We start from the raw sequence: 21,565 nt of genomic DNA, 5'->3' as shown, positions 1-21,565 counted from the left end.
CACGGACCGGATCGCCCCGTGCTGCCCCCGCTGGAATAACCCCCTCTCGGGGCGGGCCGTGGCCCCGAAGCTCCCGCGCCCGGCAAACTCCCTCTCACGAGGGGAGAGGAACCGCGGCGCGGCTCCCACGCAGCAGCCGCCGGGGCCGGGCCGGAGCCCGCGGGCCGCGCCCCGCCGAGGCGGCCGGAGCGCCCTCGGGGACCGGGGTGACGGCGGCGGCCGCGGCGCAGCCCCGCATGTCCTCACCTGGAACGGGGCCGAGGCGGCGGCTCCTCGGGGCGGTGCAGCGCGTCCCTGCGGCGCCCCCGACCCCGCGGGGATGGTGTGCGCGGCGCGGGGCGGGGGCTACAGCGGCGCCCCCCGGCCCAGCCTCCGCCCCATGGCGTGCGGCGCGGTCTCTATGGCGACTGCAGAGCCGGGCCGGCCCGCGGGGAGGGGTAACGGCTGCGCGCAGGCGGAGGGCGCTCGGCGGGTCACGGGGCGGCTCGCAGCGCTCCGCAGGGGTGGGTTGGGCCCCTCGCCGCGGCCGCCGCCATCCCTGCGGCAGTGCCGGCCGGAGCCCGGCCGCGCTCACTGGGTTGGGCCCCTCGCCGCGGCCGCCGCCATCCCTGCGGCAGTGCCGGCCGGAGCCCGGCCGCGTTCACTCGCGCCGCCGCCCCCGCGCTCGCCCTTCCTTGGCCGCGGCGCCACCGAGCCCGCTGTCCTCCGGGGCACCGCCCACATCCCCCTTTCCGGAACGATGATTGGGCAGCCGCCGAGATTCCTCACGGGCGATTGGCTCTGGGCGCGGTCAATCCGGGCGCCGAGGGCGGCCGCCCCTGGACGCGGCGCTGTGCAGTGCGGGGTTGGTTGAGCCGACCAGCGCCGCTACCGCCGCGGCTGCCCCCGCGCAGCCCCGGGACCGAGGGGCGGGAGGGGCGCTGGAGTTCTCGCTCCCGACGAGGTTGCAAGGGTCAGCGCCCGTGCCGGACACTGGGGCCGGCGCAGGGCCCTCGCCGCCTCATAGCTGCTCCCGGGGGGAAGCTGCGTCCTCCTGACGGTGCCGCCTCGGCCTCGGCGGCCGGGGCTGGCTGTGCTGTCCGCACCTGGGCGGGGTGCCCGAGGCCTGACGGCCACAGGTCCTGCCTGGCCTCCGCTGGGGCGAGAAGGGCTGAGGAGGGAGAGGCTTGGGAGGCGGAGGCGGGAGGGTCGCCTCAGGGCCCTCTGTGCCCTGCGGGGGCCAGCGCTGCCCCGGGGGCACAGCGCAGCTGTCAGCCCTGGGCTCCGAGCGGTGACAGTGGGAAACGCTGAATGTGTCCCATGCCTGGGTGAGTACGGCCTTGGAAGGGAAGGCTTCCCGTTCTCACAGGTGACTGCTCGCTGCAGGCAGGACTCTGCAGCCCCGTGAAGACATGGAGCGGGCGTTCCTCAGTGGATGCCATCGTGCCGTCATCGCACAGCAGCCGACAGGATGCGACTGCAGGGCCACAGTGTCACCCCAGAGCCTGCATCCATCTGGCAGACCAGCAGCCAGGAGGGGCCTGTTCTGTGGGAAAGGGGAAGGACAGATTGGCTGTGGTCACAGCAACTTGTATGAAGTGAGTGAACACACGGTAGTCTTCCCCTCATGTGAGGTTTCCTTAAGGGAAAATAAAAGTGCTTTTATTGCCCTACTCTCAGCCAGATAAGATGATAATGTGAATAATTTAAGCCCTTTCTTCATTCATCACAAGGAGATCATAGTTAAAGAGCGAGGTTAGAAAACAGTATCTCCTACTGCTGCTTTAGGAATAGGAAGATCTTAGTGCTTGTAGTTTACAAGTGAGCTACCCAGAAGTGGAAGCTGTGAACCAAACCTAACAGGGAACCCAGACAGTTGGGACTTGCTCAGTGCCAGCTTCAGCCAGATGCTTCTTCATTCACAAAGTGAACTGCCTCGAGCAGTGGGCCACCAGTTGAAGTGGTGTGGATAAGCACTGGTGATAAGCATGTATTTCTTTATATATGGTGAATGCACACTGTTTAATGCATCGTAACAATGAAGTGGTTAGTAAGAAAGCCGATAAAATGTTTCCATTCACTGAATGGAAACAAACTAGTGTTAGTGTTAGTGGCAAGAGGTGGAGAGAGTTGGTTTTTGGTTTGGTTTGGTTTTTTTTTCAATACATCTTTTATTCAATTATAAAATGTAGTTATGAGTTCTGCTTACCTTTGAGAAGCACTTACAATTTCTCAGTTGGAAAATATTCTCCTGGAGCTACATATTTTTTCCAAATCTGTCTTAAATGCCTTGCAAAGGTGACAGTTATTCTAGGATAGCCTGCTCCTCATACTTGTTCTTCTTATGCACCAAACAAATAATGTTTTCACATTCACTCCAAAGTAGGCAGTACTTTTCCTCCCAGATTATAATTGAGCATAGATGAATGCCCTAACCAGCTCTTAGATGTAATGTGGTAAATGAAACGAGGGGGTCATGAATATGAATCCATTTGTAAAGAGTACTTTATTGTTCTCCCAATAACTGACATGTTGCCTGAGGTGTACAATTCTTCAGGAAAATTTTCTGATTCAATTAAAGAGAATGGAAGGCCTTAACAAACTTGTTTATCTGGTTTGTCTGTTTACCTGTTTATCATTGCAGGTCCAAGGGGCATAGTTTCTCTGATACCTTTGGAACTTCACAAGTTAAATCGTTATCTAATACAATCACACTGACATGCACATTATCATGGAAATCACATCAGTACAGGTCTTCTTAGCATACTGTAAGTCAGCATGCACACTGCAAGCTTTAAAAGACCAAATAGCCTTTCCCTTCATCATCAGTTAGTTATAGTGATCTGTTAGTTCCCAAATTACCATGCACTTTTCATAACTAGACAAAACCTGAATGGTTCAAATGAAAGTCAAGCAGGGAAAAAATTAAACTAAGACTGAGCCTTTTCAAAAGGAAAATCTGTTTCCACTTATGTGAAGGAGGTCTTTACAGAAAAGATCTAATCTTTTTTAACTCACTGCTCCAGAAATACACCAAGAGTGTCAAGGCTTTCTGTTCTACTATTTTTGGTTCAGAGATGATGGTAAATATAACAGATACCAGCATTTCCTCTGTCAGTGCAAACTGGCAGAATATCTTCAGCACACACCAAAAAAACCCCAACCAACCAACTCCAAAAAACCACCAGCACATTAAAATTTCTATGGAAATATGAAATCGAGGTACTCTAGCATTTGGGTTTTTGGGGTTTTTTTGATAGTACATGTAGTTAAGCTTAGATGCATTGTGTTGATTTGCCTTGGAATAAGTTACCCTGAGCCAAAGTTACCATGTCCTATGCCCTTTATTCAGCTTGTACATTGTTAGTGGTAATTGACTGTCTCCATGTAAAAATGTGTCTCTTTTTGCAGCCTTTAATCAGCAGCTGTAAACCACTGCAAATGGGCACCTCTGTGTTTGTTCTGGAGATTTTTAAGTATCTCAGGTGGTGCAAAGTAAATCAGTAAAGCAAACTGTTCTGGTTTCAGCCAGGATAGAGTTAATTTTCTTTTTAGTAGCTGGTACAGTGCTGTATTTTGGATTTAATATGAGAATAATGTTGGCAACACACTGAGGTTTTAGTTCTTTTTAAGTTGTTCTTACTCTAAATCAAGGATGTTTCTGTTTCCAGTGCTCTGCCAGTGAGGAGGGGCACAGAAAGCTGGAGGGGAACATGGCCAGGACAGCTGACCCAAACTGTCCAAAGGGATATTCCATACCATAGAACATCATGCCCAGTATACAAATGGGGAAGGAGGTTCCAGTGGCTGCAGGGGGACAGGCTGGATATCGGTCAGCGAGTGGTGAGCATCACTTTTTTGCCTTGCGTTTTGTTTCTCTCTCTGTATTTAATTAAAATTAGTAGTAGTGTCAAATTATTACTATCTTTTATATTCTGTTTCAATTATTAAATTGTTCCTATCTCAATCCACGGGGTTTACCTTTTTTTTCCACTTTTTTGCTTACTGGGGCAGAGGTGGGGGAGTGAGTGAGCAGCTGCATGGGTGGGACTTAGTTGCCAGCTGGGGTTAAACCACAACACAAACTGTCTTGTCTTAGTTCAAAACTAAATGTCTAACTTGGCTGTAAACTGCAAGGAGAAGAAAGGTACTGCACACCAGAACTCTGAAGTTAGAGGAGGGGGATTACTGTGAGAAATTACTCCAAATTCCAAAGGCTTACGTGACCGAACTTTATTATAACCACGTAGTTCCTATGGAAAGATGTGAACAAAAAAATTTAATGTGCTGGTATGTGCATGGCATATGCATGGGAATATGACTTGCTGAGAAGTTTGACTGTACAAAAAATAATCCCCAGTCCTGTAAAGATGTTTTTACATGTTTAATATAGCTTCAATGTTTAATAATAATAATTTATCATTTTAAATATTATGCATAATTTATTAAGATTAAATATAGTAAGTATTAAATCACATATTGAGGCAATAAATAGAACTGGTCTGAATTTAAAAAAATATTGAAACAAGCTTGTAAAGACCAAAGTGACAGCAAGCTATTTCTGAACACAACTAGAGATAGCTCTAGCTTTTATGATTTTTTATTTTAAAAAAGATCAGAGAATGAGAATATACTCACATACAAGCTTCTAATATCTTTCTTGTTTGAAGAATTAGATCAGAATTTCCAGGATTGTCTCTAAATGGAACACAATTTTCTACTGCTTCCAACTTCTCCTTCCTTAGGTTTCATAAGGGATAGCAATGGAAAAGTAAGTTTGCTTTCCTGGAAATCTTCTTTCTTGTGGGGTGAGGGAGATGTGAGAATTTTCATCAGTGGTTTTTGTCTGAAAGAAATGACCTAATGTTTCTTCAAGGAATCTTTAAAAATTAAAACCCACACCTTGACACAAATGTATGCACATGGCTGCTGATGGAGAAGGGTGACGATTAAAAATGTGCAAGACCACTTGAACTCTACAGTTATTTTCTTCAAATAAACATGTATGGGAGTAGATGACTCATCCTGCAAAGTACAGACTTATTGATTTCAAGCACTTCCATTGGAACTTCCTTGCTTGGACTTCAGGGGCTTGGGGTTATTTCTATATGAGTCAGAAGTTCTGAATAATATTTCTACTTAGTTGACCACAGAAGTGGAAGACAAAACTCATAAAATTTTTTTGAGAGTCAGAAATCAAATTATTGTCAGAACAGAGAAGAGAGAAAAAGAAATAAAAAAATAAAAGGAGAATAGCAGGAAGCACAGATTTCATAGAGATGGTTAGTCAGTAAATGAACATCCACCAAATTCTAGAATTTGTTGAAAACTGTAACTAAAAATTAATATATAAATGGAGATGGAAACTGTTCTCACTGAAGAATAGAAAAGTAAACACATTTCTAGCAGAAGTCAATGAGCAAAGGAAGTACTGATTAAAGACAAGAAAGCACTTACCAAGTTTTGTGGATGTTTAAACAGTTATCCAGTTCATAGCAAATGAAAAATCATAGACCTTGACACATCTAGTTCAGCCCTTTTTCCAAGGAAGGACCAACTGTCCCCACAACATTCCTGACCAGTGTTTGTGAACCTGTTATAAAAGTTGTTTTGTTGATGGAAATCAAGCTTTGTCATGGACTGTTTTGCTATTTTCACTAAAAGAATTATTTCACCTGTTATTCTCCTCATATCCTGTCACCGAAGGAATTTACTCCCTTCCTCTGTGCAACTACCTTTAAAATTACTTGAACACTATTTTCACCTCTCACCATCAGTCTTCTCTGCGCTAAGGAACTGAGTTCCTTCAGTCTTTTTTCACAAATCATGATTTCTAGACACAGTGTCAATAAGCATGAAGTCGCCACTGAAGGGACAGAGGGATCTTGGATCTTTTTAGAAGAGCTCTAAGAGCACTGTGTCTAGGTGATGGCTCTTGTCAATTTGAGAGCTTCAGGAGCTCTGTGAGTCTTTTTTTTTTTTTCTTGGTAACTGTCTTTTTTTTTCTAAAAGAATCTCAAATTCCCTACAAGATGTCCTGAGTAATATTGTTCAGTTTAAATTATGTTCTAGAGAATGAAAAACAGCATCAACATCAGGTTTATAATAGCTGAGAATTGGGAGAGTTCCTGATTAGTATAGGAGGTCTCTTTGCTGAGAAATGTGACAGTGTATATCTGACTACTTTGCTAGGGGAAGAAGGGTCAACTGGTAGTATAGTGCACCTAAGTATTGATGCTATGAGATAAGGAATTAAAAAAGGAAATTTTAGCTCATTATGTAAGGGGAATTCTGTTGCCAGTCCTCATAATATGTGTATAATTCCATTCTGCAAAAAGCTTCCTGATAACTGGCTTGTAAGGGTAAGATTCATATTGAATAAGGTACAAGGGTAAAAAGGAAGATTGCTGCATGGATAAGGTTGTAAAAATGCATTCTAGTCTTTGGAAAAAAGTTACAGCCAAGATGGAAGTTTTAGGTTACCAACCAATGTAAAATACAGGTTTACTTCCAGCTTTACTATAGACTACTGGTCTGATTTTAAGGTGCATTTCTATGCCTTAGTTTTCCATTTGTAATGACTCACCATGAGTCAGGAGTGGATGACTCAGAGGTTGTGGACAGTACAGCTTCTATGGATTGAAATCAGAGCCAGCTTGACAGGTAGCAACATGGAGTTTCCTGCAATACACAGTAGCCCGAAAGACTAGCCATACATGTGCAGTGCAGTTCAAGCAGGTCTGCTAAAATTTCCTTTTTACTCGAGACTGGCTTCAGCATTCATGTTGTTAAAACCTTTAAGCATCTGAAAAATGAAAATTGTAGTACTTCTTTTTCTGATTTGTTTATTCTGTGATGTTCTTCAGGTAATTAAATGAGCTACAGTTACAGTATTTGTATTTTTCATGCAACATAGTACAGCACTGTAATACAGTGTATAGCTGTAGTTGAAAAAACATATACCTGATTTAATTTTCAATAAGCTTTGTGTCATTCTAATGTACATTTTTATGTACAAACTGGGTTCTTTTAAATTATTGTCTATTGCCATTACTTCTTGCCTTTGAGTTTTGACATTCCCTCTGTCAATTCTGCAATTCCTTAAGAATTTCAAATGTTCTGACTTAACATAAGTATCTCTATCTAACTAAAACAACCATAATAATCTAAATACCACTATATTTCCTTCCCTAAAAGTTCAGAAATGTAACTGAGAAATGAATGTTCTGCAAAGACCCAGTTGTTTCTATTTGCTTAATAACTTTAGTCTCTCAGTATCTACCATGTGGTTCACAACTTTACAGAAGCCAAAAAAAGCAGATGGTCTGAATACCCTTGTTCGTGCTCCCTCCCCATTAACACATATCATGGGAATCTATTCCTGAATATGGACTCGTCCTCTGAAGCACTGACATGTTAAAGAAAAGCCGTATAGTACCTGCTTGCATCAGACTCACTGAGTGCCTCCAGCTTTAGTCCAGTACTCCAAAATCTCGTATCATTAGTTATCATTTACATTAAATACATAATGAAATTAAAATCCATCCAAATATTAAAAAAAAAATAATTTTTGGAAACTAGGTGTAAAATTAAACTTTGCAGCATGCGTCATCCCAACTAGTTATTTCATCACACTGATTTGTAACACATCTGTTCTTGCTTGTGGACTTTATGAATGTTACTAAATAGGTAAGTAATTGGCCAAACATGTATTAGATTTACCTCTTTCAGATCCAAAGCCACAGCACAGCAGTCTCCACTGTGAGCAGGAAAGCGTGTGATTTCTTTCTATACCGCTCAGTGATAGATGTCAGCCCCACATGTACAGCCACTCCTGCAGAGTTACGAAATGCTACTCTGTGGTCTTGGTGCCCAGGCTTCTCAGCACGTCTGTAAGAAAATGCATCATGGTTAATTATAGATTGCCATAAAACAGAACTAATTTCTGAATAATTCAGCTTTTGATATTAACTTTGCATCTGAAACCATTTTCCAATATGAGATGGAACAAAATATAAAGGCAGCATTGACCTCTAGTTGCATTAAGATTGGATTTAGGTAATTTCTTAAAATAAGGCATTCTTGAGCTTCCATTAGCTCTGTGAATGACCTCTAATCTCTTTAACACAAATTAAAAAAAAAAGCTTCTTACTCTGTATTGTTGAAAAAACCTAAATAAAGCAGCAGTGCCATCTCCTGCCTGCTTGCTTTCATGAATGCAAATACTCGGTTTGTATTGCAAAGCAACCACAGGGAAGGTGGATTTTTCTGCTGGTAGGTAACTAAGGCAATAACATTTTCTGATACTTAGGGACAACATACATCTACAGTTCCATAGATGCGGCCAGTTTTCACAAGTGAACTTTTTCTGAACATGGAAAAGAACTTCAGTCATTTGTCCGAGATTTCTAAAATATCACATCCCAGCCAGAACAGTAGCTCAAAATGTGTACACTTCTGTACTTGTGCTGTACACAAGGAATACATTATACCTGTTAAATATGCTTCTGTAGAGTTATCTGTACATAAATGTCCATTTTTTAACAGATCTAACATATTCCCTTGGGGTTTGCACAAGTACAGCAAGTCCAAAGCATGAATGATTCATGTGCAGAGGAATAATTCAATGCAGTTGGGGTATATTTGATTGTATGCAAGCATTTGTGTGGTCCAACTGCAGTAGATCCAACAGGTCCCAGATATATCACATGTGCTCTGAATCAATAGCACATAAGCAAGTTAGAAAGCTGGAAGTCCTATTTCAAATACTTTCTTTTAAAAGGTGAAGTTATGGTAAATTACATTTTTCTGAACAAAAGTTGCCAGCAAAAGGCACACTGGGCCTTTATGGCTCCAGGGACTTCTTCCCCACATCAAGGAAGCAGGTCTGTATGTTTGCCATGCAGTACTGGACAATGCATTGTTGGATGGAGCTTGTAGGAAACATTAGATATGAGTTTGATTGTATCAGAAAAACTGAAAAGGGGGAGAATTTCACTGTATGACTTTATCCTGTTGGAATATGTCCTTGGGGATTTTCACCACATGGACACAACAGAATGTTGCTGACAATTATAAGCCTCCTTCTTCCATGCAGTGATATATAAAATGGCTTCTGCCAAATGAACAAGATTTAATTGTTTTTTAATTTTTAGAATATTGTAGCTAGATACTCCAGTCTCTGCTTTACACCGGACTTTGATAGAGTGAGTGGCACTGATAGCTGATCTTTCACCTTTCCATGAGACCCTAAACGAGGTGAGCAGGTGTATTCCCAGAATACAGAGTTAGAATTACAGTATTATCAGGGTATTGTTTTACTCCTTATCGTTAGCTGGGAGAGGACAGTTTATGCTTCTGAGAATATTCATAAACATTACAATGCTTGGTGCAGGGTCCCTTGCAGTCAGTTGTGCTCACCGAACTCCCTCTGCTGTGCCGATGTGTTATAGACCCTATGGACCAAACCTGGTACTGCTTAGCGATTCAGTTCTGGGACTGACATCACCACTAACTTGATGAAGCATTGCTGCAGACTCAGCTTGTTGCCACTACTGTTGCCAGTTCAACCCAGCCACGTCCATCCCATAAATTCCTATGTGTTGGGCTCAGAAATGCTTTTGCATTTGATTCTGGCTTGGAATAAATAGAGCTAGATAAGAGTCTAGGAACAGAGGTTTCTACTAGATTGTTCTTGAACCTGGAAGGCTTCCCAAACCAGAATCTACTGTGAGTCATACAGGATGATCCAATTGCTCTTGGTTACTTGAATTCCTTTCTTGCACACAGTTGCATTCAATACACAAGAGGATGGACAATTCCATCCAAAGCAACAAAATATGGAATGATGGGTAAGGCATTTAATACTGAATGTAAATGATGATTCCCTAAAATAGATTTTCCCTTCCCACAGAATCACAAAGTTTCATTATTCTCATTTTCTCTCTTTTGAAGGCATATTTATTGTTAAGAACAAGTTAAGAACTATTGAAGACCTTAACAGGTACTGAAGAACAGTCTCTGTCACTGTTTACCTCCGGAGGGGTAAAAAGGTAAAAGAAGTTCCTATAAAACATTTTGTTGATGAGATCTCAGTCCACACTCAGTTAATTGGCCTGTTTTGCAGGATTTAATCTGGTGGCATAAGAACCCTGAAATAAATCTCTTAGCTACGATTAGAGATGAAAGACAGATTAGCATGGGCAGGAGAGTTGAACTCTTTTTCTCCGTCTCCATTGGCGAGTCAGTGTGAAGACAGGACAACCAGAGACCTCAGGAAATCAGTATTTCCATCATCCTCAGGATGTCTGATTCAGGTATTTTCTTCCTTGTATTCATGAAGTTACCAGTTTCAAGTTCCTATTCAGTCCTCTGAAGCAGGTTAGTAGTTTCTTTTACAGTGTCACAAATAGGAATGTGTGTTTACCTAAAATGGCAGATTTTAGCAAAATCAGTAAAATAAGATGTGATTTGTTTATGGCAAAATTGAAGCCAAATTTCTTTGGAAAATTTTTATCTAATAAGTAAATGTTATTAACAAGTAAATAGCTGTGCTATGTCATGTTCTGTGTAGTTAGGGGAATTTGATAGCAAAGGAATAGGTAGGTAGCATCTTGGAAGCAAAAGGCTACTGTATGGTGATGGAAGCTGTCTTTAAAGTGAGTTAGACAAGAAAAGCTTGAGAACAATATTGATATTGGGGAGAAATTTACACATTTATTTGGCTTCTTCTGTTGAAAGAAATATTTCTCCTTTATAGAATAAAATCCAATTTGCTCTCCCATAGCCAGGGAAAAAAATGCCTGTGTGTATATGATTCATAACTCTGGAGTGGCTTCTCTGCAAAGGTTTCTAAGAATTTTGACAGAGGTGTTAATTCCACTGAACCGCTGGGAGTGGTTTTGGTTTTACAGTAACCTGCTGCCAAACACAAGAAGAGATACATGTTGCAGAGCAAGACTGACACTTTTAGCTGATAATTGCACGTCAGTTCTTTCATCTGGAAGAACTTTCTTCCTGGTGCTCAAAAAAATGCTACTACACAGCTGTATGAGTGTCGCAAAACATCTTATGCAATAAATTTATTCAATACTTCATTAAACAGTTAGGGAAAGAAAAATGTTATGGTGTATTTACAAAATTCATTATGATGGGAAGAGAGTCTTCTCATTATCTGAAATTAATTCAGTAAACTGTTAGCATAGGTAAAAATAACCTCAAGATAAATATCCATGTAGAAGCTGGGAATACAGGAATGGAATGGGTAACTAGTTCTGTCCCAGACTCAACGCACTCAGAGTTTCATGAGCAGCAGAGTGTGTCCCAGAGATCCTTTGTGCAATCCCGGGTATATCAGTGACAGCCAGGATCAGTCAACAAGTGGTCACTGCATACGAAAACCAGTCATTCTGCCCCCCTCCTCTGGCACTAGAGCTCATATGATCTTATGCTGCTGGAGGACTGTGGGGTGGGTACCTCTGTTAGATGAATATGAATATTTCATGAAATCTGGTCTTACAACAATACTAAAATTGCACCAAGGAATCTGGAAAAACCATATGAGAATTACTGGAGGCAAGGAATTACTAGGAGAGTTTCTCTTGAACAGAATTTTGGTTTTTTTAATTTTAGGCATCTGAAAATAGTGGAGGGAGCTACATCAGAATAGCTACGTGAGAGTGAAATGTACCCCTGCTTATGGAATTCAGCTTCAAATTTCTCTATGGTTAGAATATGACAGAAAGTCTCAAATTAAAAAGCTTCCCAGCTTGCAGTAATGAACAGCTAAAACTTTCCTCTGAAGGAGGGAGGATAATGGTCTGCTAAACTCAGGTTTACACTTGAGCCTCAGTCTCCCCTTATGCCACAGGGACCCTCCATGAGCTTGGACAAGCTGGTGCCTTCTCTGAAGTAATCATGGCCCCAAGCCTGCCAAAGCTCAAGGGGCATTTGGACAGTGCTCTCAGGCACATGGGTGGATTGTTGAGGTGTCCTGTGCAGAGCCAGGAGTGTGACTCGATGATCCAGCTTGAGTCCCTTACAACTTAGGATGTTCTGTGATTCTGTGAAATTTACAGCTTCCAAAATCAACAATGCCTCTTGAGCAGATGAATTTTAAGTAAAGGTAAAACTGTTTACAACTTTCGTTGAAATGTTAAAGCAGAATATGTTTGGCAAGTAGGGTGTTTTCAGTGACATGTAACTATATGTGTGCCTAACAATTGAGACACATCTTGCAAGTACATACATATATTTCTTAGAAGCCAACAGTGCGTGATGTATTCATTCATATACGCCGGCCATGGCACATGAACTGCATAGCAGCAGTCAGGGAATTTCAAAACAGATTCTCTCTGTTGTGAGCTCCGAGACCTGAGTATCAGGGGCAAATAAACCTATTAGCAGCTGTCATCTACAGCTATTTAAGGTCAAGTCATGAACTGCTTAACTGGTGAAGCAATCAAAGATACTGTCTCCAGGCTTATCGGGCAGGCTGTCAGCTGAATTCATATGGGGGCTTAATTCTGTGCCAGCAGAGCATGTTCAAATAAGGTCTGAAAGATACTGTAGAAGAATGGTGTGAAGAAAGTGTTATAGTTTTATAAATGACTATTCTCTGGACTTGTTTGCACAGAGGTGTCTATCATTGACATGATTATCACACTGTGATCACAATCAACATTCATCCCATTCCATGTGGGAATGACATTTAGGATTCTGACTGGAATATGAGGGGCTCAGAAAGAAAACCAGTCTATGATCGGTGGTAGGAGGGTTGGATTAAGGTGTGATTGTCACAGTTCTCAAGACAAAGAGAAAGAACAAGGAACTTCAGCTGCAGGAGCAGAGGTTAAGACAGTAATGGAGATTCCCTGAAGATTAAATAGGCCTTATTTAATATATCATGCTATTCCAAGAACTGTTTTTTAATAAGAACTTCCAGAAAGAAAGGGGGGGTCTATCAGATAGAGAAAAAATAGAACATCCTAAACTGATTTTTTTCTTAAGGTGTGAAGATGTTCTGCTTTTTTTTGTAGGGTGATTTGTTATTTCACATAAAAATGGTAGTGCTTTTATGCCAGATGAAGTGGAAAAATGCAGTGGAGGATGTTCACCAAAAATATATTCAGGTCATAACACTTAAAAGTTAATAAAATTTTGATAATATTTTCCAGAAAACCAGCACAGTCATTGATCGTTTAACTATTTGTATAACATTTTGTCTCTGTTGATAACTGCAGTAATTTTCCCCCTGCAGTTTTTTGCCAGAGTGATCATATCTTAGTACTGCATGTGTAGGGATAATACTTGCTTTTTGCTAGCAAAATCCCATTTTACTGCACATAATAAATGAAATTACTAAAACTACACATAGGATACTGTGTTTCTGGTGTTACTTTCGCATTTTTTTCTATAGGGAAACAAGTCTTATGTGATTGTGCTGTATATATTTGTGTTTGTCCTGCTTATTGAACTTTTTAACACAAACCTGGCCATAATACAGTAATCTAAGAATAATAAATACCTATAATTGTCAAGAAAATACAGGCAACAACTTCAAGGGGAAAAAACACTGTGAGTGTTCTGGAAGGAAAGCCAGCAGCCCAGCTCACTTCTAGACATCAGAAGGCCTGTACAGAAAATTGCCCTTGACAAAAATCCACAGAAATCTAGAGTCATTGGTTGTACTGTTCACTTGTTTTCAATTGCTCTAGTTGGTCCTTAGAATTTCATTTTTTTTTAAGTGTATGAAATTTAAGCAATAAATTTCACTGGGACACTCCCTGGGCAGGACTGAGAGTGCGTGAGGCTGCACAGGAAGTTCTCTGTAGTCTCTATAAATATCTGGTCAAACAGACGGTAATCTCTCTCTCTCTCTCTCTCTTCTTCAGATTGCTCCTGCATGCCTTGGACACATGCCCGTAATCAGCTTACGAGCTTCCCTTGACCTACGCTTCTTTTCCTAATGCTGATCTGACTATGGCTGTCCTCAAAGTAAAATTCACCAAAACTAAGAGGGACAAACTGGCCCAGATCTTATGGATACTCAACTGGGTTTCTGTAGTGAGCGGGATCATTCTCTTCAGTCTTGGCCTCTTTCTGAAAATAGAGATCAAGAAGCGCAATGAAGTGATGGCAAAAGGGGACATTAACTCTGTCCCCAACATGCTGATCTCTGTGGGGGTCATAGCATGTATCATCAACTTTCTGGGTGGAAAAATCTGCTATGACTGCTCAGATGCCAACAAGTTCTCTCGATGGAAACTTGTTATGCTGCCATATATCGTATGTACCTTCTGTTTTACCTTCTGCATCCTGGTGGGTGCTCTCATGTGCTACACCATGAAGAATGAGCTGGAAGAGTCTCTCTACCTGGGACTGAGGGATGCTATTAAGTTCTATAAAGACACAGACATTCCTGGACGATGTTTCTTAAAGAAAACAGTGGATTTGTTACAAATTGGATTCCATTGCTGCGGAAACAATGGCTTTAGAGACTGGTTTGAAATTCAGTGGGTATCTGCTCGTTATCTGAATATGGCTTCTAAGGAGGTTCAAGAGTAAGTATTTACTAGTCATAACAAAAAATTCTAGGAGAAAAATTCATTCAAGAAGGCAAAGTCTTTTTACTGGACCTTTGTATCTTAATCAAAAAAACTGCAGAATGACCACATTACTCGCAAAATACGCTACCTACATGCACAATCAAAAGCTGCCTTTTGCTAACCTTTTAGGGATGCTAAGCAAAGCAAAGATGTATCTTTCCTTTTTTTAATGTGGTGAGTTAGCTACCTCGAAAATTTAATTTCAGTTACAGTGAGCTGATAATGGAAAGAAAAAAAGGATTGTTCTATCAATACATTGCACGGTCAATCCTAAACACTGAAAGAACTTTCTCCTTCAAGGTATTAGATTCTGCAAAGCCAAGTTCAAATCTGTATGTTCACATGTGAGAAAGTGCCAAACAGCACGTACACTGAATAAAAAAGGAGAAAAAGACTTTTTTTTTTTGGTGGTAGTGCTTCACATGATGTAGCAACTGTGGAATTATATGTTCACAAAGAAGAGTCTGGTAATACTTACAGATGATAGAAAAAGTAACAATTAAAATTTATGTAAGAAGACAATTTAGTATGTAATAATTCTTCTAAAGCTGAAAAAAGTCCTCACTGACAAGAGTGTAGTAGCTTTGTATTCCTTGGAAAGACAAACACAAAGAGTTTGACTGGCATTTGTCAAGCGCTTTGTTTTTTTGAACTCAAAAATAGGTGAGAATAAAGGCAGAGTAAGGGAGGCCAAAGATCTTATTTTATCAGAATTTGCAACTTGAAACTGCTATCATAGCAAAGTGTATATACAGAGTTGCAAATATACCAGAGTGCAGGACCTAGGAGAATACAGATAAGAGGTTATCAGCATGCATAAGACAGTTGTCTGTGGAAATAAAGCAAGATTTACAAGTGTTCTCAAGAGAGAAGTTAGGAAGTATCACATAGAACAGACTGACCTCGAGACTTTTTCAATGCTGGTTCCCCACTGAAAAGTGACATGACAACAAAGAAGTGAAGAGTAATATCTTATTGTGAGGTTCAAAAGTAAAATATACTGCCTTTTATTTCTGTGAGGCATGCAGAAACAGTAATGTTTTATTCAGGGTCTTAACTAAACTGTTTTCTTCTGCAGGGTCACCTGTGCTCTGCAAATTTTTTTGAGAATACACTGTCAGTTAATTTTTGTCCCACTTTGGCAGAAGGTGACAGTGAAATGTGTGTGAGGGAAGTAATTTCAGAACTTTTTTTGCTGTGTATAAATTGATTAATTTCATCTGGATTGCCAGAATGCAAGTTGGTGCTGTATAACCACATTATACCATGATTTCTAAAAGTCTGGCAGTGAAACATTTAATTAATGTGAAATCATTGGAGGCAAAGCCCAGCTGGTAATGTTCAGAAAGGATGGAGAAGGAATCAAACTTTTTTTTGGTTTCAACCTGTACTGTATGTCGGTTGGTAGATTAAGAAGCAAAGCAGCTGAGAACTGACATACTGTCCACTTACATGTAACCTTTGTAAAACTGAACTTTTCACCTTTCCTCATGACCTTCTTCTCTCCCCTCTCTTCTATAGCTCCACTGCCAACACCTCAATGTGATAAGGCATGGAGACAGACAATGGGAATGGTCGGAAGATGAGGCAGGTTACAGCAGTACAATCCTGTCATTGCTTTTGTTAGGTGAAAGTCATCTTTTTTTTCAGTCTTAAAAGTAACTTTTTGCTTGACAATACCATAACAACTTTGAATTGCAACAACAAACAGCAGTGAATGCCTCACACACTCAGCTCAGTCACTTCTAACAGTACCAACATTCTTTAATTTGCCACTGACAGAGAAAACACAATCGCAGGAGGACATAACCCAAGTCTGGAAACTGATGCTGTTGGCATTAGAAAGATTCCCCTTTATAACATATGGCAGGAAGAATAATAAAAAAAAGTTGAATTGATGCTTGGGATCAAAAGAAAGATTAAGACCCAGTTTAAGAGATTGTATTTTATCCATTTTAGATGCTGTACCGTATCTGGGTCATTAAACATACATAAAGCCCTAAAATACAAAGGGCATTTTCCTGAAGCAGATATAAGCTTCCCTTTCATAATGTGCCAGTCTTCCTCTCCTCCCTCTGAGTCTTCTTTTCTCCTCCAGCATTCAAGTTTTCCATTTTGTGCCTCTCTGGCTCTGTTCCTTATTTCCCTTTCAGCACATGGTTTTGCCTGTGCCCATGACACGGCTCACACACTTCAATATAGTTTCAGTGCTTTATTTGGGTTCTTTGCATTGGTTTCATTCTGCTGCCATTACCAGAAATGTGATGGCCGCAAAGTGAAGAGCTACACTTGAAAATGGAGAGGAATTCATGCCTATCCCACTCCTAGGTGGGAAATGGCAGATGCACTTGCTGACTTATTTGGAAAGATCTTTGAGAAAGATGGTTTTGAGAGTACCTTAAACAAAACAAAACACACACCATCACCCAAATAAAAAAGAGAAAAAGGATGAGGAGAAACAAAGGAAAAAAGTGGGGAGGAAAAAAAAGGAGGGGAGGAAAAAAAAAGGAAAAATAGAGGAAAGAAGAAAAATGGAGGGGGGGAGGGAAAGGAGGTTGTATGTAGCAGGCTCACAGCAATAAAATAAAGGCAATTATCTTGCCATCAAAGCACTGCCACAAATACTGAGCTTACTAGAAGCTTATGTTTCATTTGAAAGTACTTCTCTTTAACTAGAAGTCATTGTGTGGACTTCTGTTTCCAAGCAGTATCCTTGTGCTGAAAATACTAAAGACTTCATGCTAAAGAGAAGGTAATACAAGGAAAACAGATATCACAGATTCATTTAACTGTCCCAGAAAATCATGATTAATCCGAGACTGTGTTCTCTTCCAATCCCATTTCCATTTTTTTTCTTATTCCTATTTTATCTTTCCTCTTTCCCCACATGTTTTCCTCCTGATCTTATGGGGGAGGGAAAGGAATAATTTTTAGCAATTTTTAGCTATTTTTAAAGTTACAAAAAGTATAGTTTCAAGAAGCAGAAACTTGCTTGTGAATTAGTTTCAGAATATGTGCTGAACTAGCCATTGCAATGGGTACAGTGATGAGAGGCCAGCAGACAATTTCCAGTGGTTCTCATGGTATGCAAAGTTATTCTTGTATTAGGTTCTCTCCTAAGGAATGACTGAATTGAAAATCCATGCAGAAGTAGCGAAACAGGATTTGCAGGGACAGAACTTCCATTAGAGTTCCACCAAGCTAAACAGCTTCAGAAATTGTCTTTAGTATTTTCAGCACAAAGATACCTAAAAAGGCAACATCTCCATGAACACTGAACTCACGTCTTGTGGCACAGTACCACAAATCGGGTGAGGTGCTTATACTTAAATGCAGACCATTAAAAATTCCATTTTCCTGTAGTAAGCAACTTTTCCACTTGAAAATATATCCCCATTTTCCTTTTCTTAACATTGGAGAGGCCTACATTGCAGCAGACTTGCATTACTTCTTTTGCTAAAATCACAGGCACCGCCTGCTGCTGCTGCGACTTTTGTAATGCCCGAAATTTCTGTCCTGTTGCAGCCGTCTAAAGAGCAATGTTGATGGGAAGTTCCTGGTGGATGGAGTACCCTTCAGCTGCTGCAACCCCAGCTCCCCACGGCCCTGCATCCAGTACCAGCTGACCAACAACAGTGCTCACTACAACTATGATTTTCTGACGGAGGAGCTCAATATCTGGGTGAAGGGGTGCCGAGAGGCCCTGCTGGATTACTACACCACTATTATGCGATCGATTGGCATTGCAGCATTGCTTATTTGGTTGTTTGAGGTAAGTCTCACAAAAATGGTCTGTGTCAGATTAATCAGAGTCTTGGAAACAAATATGGTGTAACATTAAAAGTGCCTCAGCAACCAAAGTCCACAGGCACTTCAGGAATGTTGCAGGACTTCCTTTAGTACAGGACTTTCCCAAAGACCACAAAGCAGAAGCAAATTTCATTGAATTTGAGGAGTATCGGGAATTATGTATATAATTCTGTATATTTACAGAGCTTTTTCAATAGAATACAACATATTTTCTTCACTGAAGCACTTACTGGATCAGATACAAGATGATATATGCACTCACACAACTGCAAGGAAATTACATGAGAAGGTCTGGGGGTAGTTTTAACTCAGTTTTAGCAAAGAATATACAAAATGCGAGCAGGTCTTTGGCTTAATAGAAAAATTTTGTTTATAGTTAAAATTGAGCATAAGTATTAATATCTCAAAGCCTCCTTTTTACATTATATATTCACCATATAAGCAGTACTTGCAAATATGGCACTGATTATGCTGCTGATAATGCAATCAAAATAAGCACATCACAGGGAAGCATACACCCCTGGAAAGGTGCAGTCTTCCTGCTAATGTCTGTTAAGAGAGTTGTCTGGATGTTGTCATCCACAAGTAAAGGACCCCCAGTGGCACAGGCTACAATAGTTTTCTCATCTTTTTAATAAGTTTTAGTTTTCTGATTACTGCTCCATTACATAAATATTAGGACTGTAATTAAAATAGTTCACAGTCCTCAAGCAGTGCTTGGTGGTGGTGCCAGAAATAACAGGCCTTTAGCAGCATGTGAAAAAACCTGAGAACTGGCTCTCTGTGCTCCCTTAAATATTGACAATCTGGGCACACTGATCTCGATTGTGACAGAAACTACGACAGCAGGGCTTTTTCCAAAACTTATACTTGAGCCTCTGCTATAGGCTATCCTTTTTAATTTTCATACCTTGGCATGTAGGATACATATGGCTTACATATGAATGATTAAACCTCCTTGGAGGAACTATTGATTTAATCAAGGTCAGTGGGAAAAAAAATCCATGGAAATTAACATAGTACTTTTTTTTTTCCCCAGTGGCTGATGGTTCCACTAATTGATCATCCATTCTACATCAATTAGTTGCACTCTCTGAGGCTTCAGGGTTCCTGAGTAATTCTAGGTATTTTTATGCTAGTAACATGCAAGGGGGATTGTTACCTGAAGAATGAAGAGAGAATCAATCCATCTCTCCCTTGTATTTTTCTTTCTAAAAAAATGCAATTAACTGGGAAAGTGGTTAGATATATTGCTCAGACAGAGTTTGTCTGCTTTACTCAATACTAGTTCTGAGGCCTGTAAATACATAAGTCAGAAAGCTGCCTTAGTGGTAGGATTGAGGCTGTGATTTCAACTTGCTGTTTAACCCCTAACTATTTCTTACAGCTCTGTGTACTTATTGGTGTTCGGTACCTACAAACAGCCATGAAGAATGTCCTTCTGCTCGGAGATCTGGAGGGTGAATCAGATGGTTGGTTACTAGAAAATAGTTTTGTGGAAACTGCCAAATACAACATCAGTATCATTAAGAACCTCGGCAAAGCCAACCAGATCTCCACTGTATCAGGCATGAATGACCCTAACATTAATGTTCAAAACACAGACTGTGGCAAAACCAATGTTTCAACAAAATCTATCCCTGCAGCTAGGTAGGCAAACCTTTGAAGGAATGACATCACAAGTTTAGCTTTGCTGTATTACAGTACTACAGTTACCAGATTTTTCACTGGTGGGGTAAAAAAGGAAAAAAAAATGAAGACAATTGAACAAACCACAGACTGGTGACAGCTCCAAAACTGCTGATTTTTTCATCAACTTCTTTGGATGGATGCATTTTTACTTGTGAAATCCCTGATTTTCAACACCGCACAAAACTTTTGGAATTTTTCCCATTTTCTCTCTTTACCTACAGAATTCTATCATGGTCTGAACATGCCAGAGTAATCACTATGCAAAAGCAAATGTTCCAGAGAGGATGAGTCTACATCTACTAACATACACATTAGTCTAATATGTACCAAAGTTTGTCCTTACTGTCATTACACCTACAGAAATCCCAGCAATGGAAATTCCCAAAGGAATTATTACACTTGACAAGAAGATTCTTTACAAAAAAGAGAAAAACTGAAATGAAAGCTCTGTTAGTCCAAGATAGGAGAGGAGAACTTTTAGCTGAAATGTACCTATATTGCAGCCCTTCTAACAGAACCTACTAGCTAGGTGAAACGGAAGGCAATGAAAGTTACTGTAATGTATTTCATTTATATTTCCCAAAAAGTCTGAAGTATGTCTTCATTTTTCCCCCTCCATAGTCTAGGCAAAGCCAGCTGCCACACCTCCCTGTAAGTCAAAGGGTACTGCTGAAAGGAGTTCTCTGCTTAAGGCAACTGACAGCTCCTGCAAGGATATTTGAAATTCCAAGTAGCATGTGATAGCCCTAGTTTAAAAACAAGTAGATACTTCCCCTAAAACAGACACTGATGATCCTAGATGCTTACGAGCTCCTCATTTCAAAAGAACTTAACACATTGATTCAGGGGCAGGAAGATAAGGGACTATGTGAAATCAATGAAGGCAAAGTCAGACTGACAGCTCTCCCACCACACTCCTAGAACAGCGCTCAGGAACTTTGTTAATGTTTGGAGTGAAAGCCTTCAATGCTCAAGACACTTGTAGTTACAGGATGCCCTATGACACTAATTCATCATTAGTAGTAAGCAGGAAAAACATATCAATACAAAATAGAGGTTAAAAGACAAAATAAAGTATTTTACTTGTTACTGCTGTGAGTGCATTCTTTGTGGATAGTCAAGTAAAAGAAGATATATCACTGGGATATTCAAAGCAGAACTATTTCTGCTTTTGAAATTGTGAAGAAGTAACAGTAAAAATTCCTTTACCTATCAACTGTTGTATTCTGTAACACTAGAAAAAGCAAGGATTATACCGTAAGGATATATTGTAAATAAATTGTGGAATGTAATGATCTGTAGTGCAATTCAAGCAGGCTATATGCATGACCATAATTTCAAATGCAACTGCTTCACTGCTTAACATTTGAGGCCTATACTTAAGTATGTTAAAATTCCTTCAAAGAACTAGGTTTGTAAGCTGAGACTACCTTCCACAAGAGCCATTAACTCTTCCCTTTGCATTGCATTTACCTATG

The 21,565-nt window shown here is 40.8% G+C and overlaps 2 protein-coding genes across 10 annotated transcripts in view; one reads left to right on the top strand and one right to left on the bottom strand.

Annotated features, from left to right (window-relative positions):
* Positions 1 to 560, bottom strand: part of TTBK2 (tau tubulin kinase 2) — an 84,998-nt gene extending 84,438 nt beyond the window's left edge. For 3 of the 4 annotated variants that reach the window (XM_027748655.2, XM_027748691.2, XM_027748682.2), the window contains exon 1: positions 247 to 558. The gene's annotated coding sequence lies outside the window, so the exon portion shown is untranslated. Of the gene's footprint in view, positions 1 to 246 lie in introns of all 4 variants that reach the window. The other variant, XR_005566369.1, reaches the window with a different exon arrangement.
* Positions 561 to 660: 100 nt separating this feature from the next.
* Positions 661 to 21,182, top strand: LOC114002639 (photoreceptor outer segment membrane glycoprotein 2). 6 transcript variants are annotated; one of them, XM_039389044.1, is made up of 8 exons: positions 661 to 1,577; positions 3,651 to 3,822; positions 9,934 to 10,031; positions 10,106 to 10,295; positions 11,611 to 13,109; positions 13,872 to 14,540; positions 18,111 to 18,357; positions 19,783 to 21,182. In XM_039389044.1, the coding sequence occupies exons 6-8, from the start codon at positions 13,960 to 13,962 to the stop codon at positions 20,047 to 20,049; spliced, it is 1,095 nt and encodes a 364-aa protein (XP_039244978.1). In that variant the 5' UTR covers positions 661 to 1,577; positions 3,651 to 3,822; positions 9,934 to 10,031; positions 10,106 to 10,295; positions 11,611 to 13,109; positions 13,872 to 13,959; the 3' UTR covers positions 20,050 to 21,182. The 6 variants fall into 6 exon arrangements, with proteins under 6 accessions (XP_039244978.1, XP_039244976.1, XP_039244979.1 ...); XM_039389042.1 differs by lacking the exon at positions 11,611 to 13,109; XM_039389045.1 differs by lacking the exons at positions 9,934 to 10,031; positions 11,611 to 13,109.
* Positions 21,183 to 21,565: the final 383 nt, after the last annotated feature.

This window comes from Pipra filicauda, unplaced genomic scaffold (assembly GCF_003945595.2).
Source record: "Pipra filicauda isolate LSUMZ 115617 unplaced genomic scaffold, ASM394559v2 scaffold6_size6359152_pilon, whole genome shotgun sequence".
In the NCBI taxonomy this organism is placed as follows: domain Eukaryota; kingdom Metazoa; phylum Chordata; class Aves; order Passeriformes; family Pipridae; genus Pipra; species Pipra filicauda.
The sequence above is the reverse complement of the archived record's forward strand: the minus strand, read 5'-3'. Positions and strand labels throughout refer to the sequence as shown.

Excerpts from the sequence above, each read along its gene's own strand:
- LOC114002639 (XM_039389043.1), top strand. The coding sequence starts at position 13,960 with ATGGCTGTCCTCAAAGTAAAATTCACCAAAACTAAGAGGGACAAACTG. Across the intron at positions 14,541-18,110 it reads GCTTCTAAGGAGGTTCAAGA|CCGTCTAAAGAGCAATGTTG; the intron begins GTAAGTATTTAC and ends GTCCTGTTGCAG. Across the intron at positions 18,358-19,782 it reads TGCTTATTTGGTTGTTTGAG|CTCTGTGTACTTATTGGTGT; the intron begins GTAAGTCTCACA and ends TATTTCTTACAG.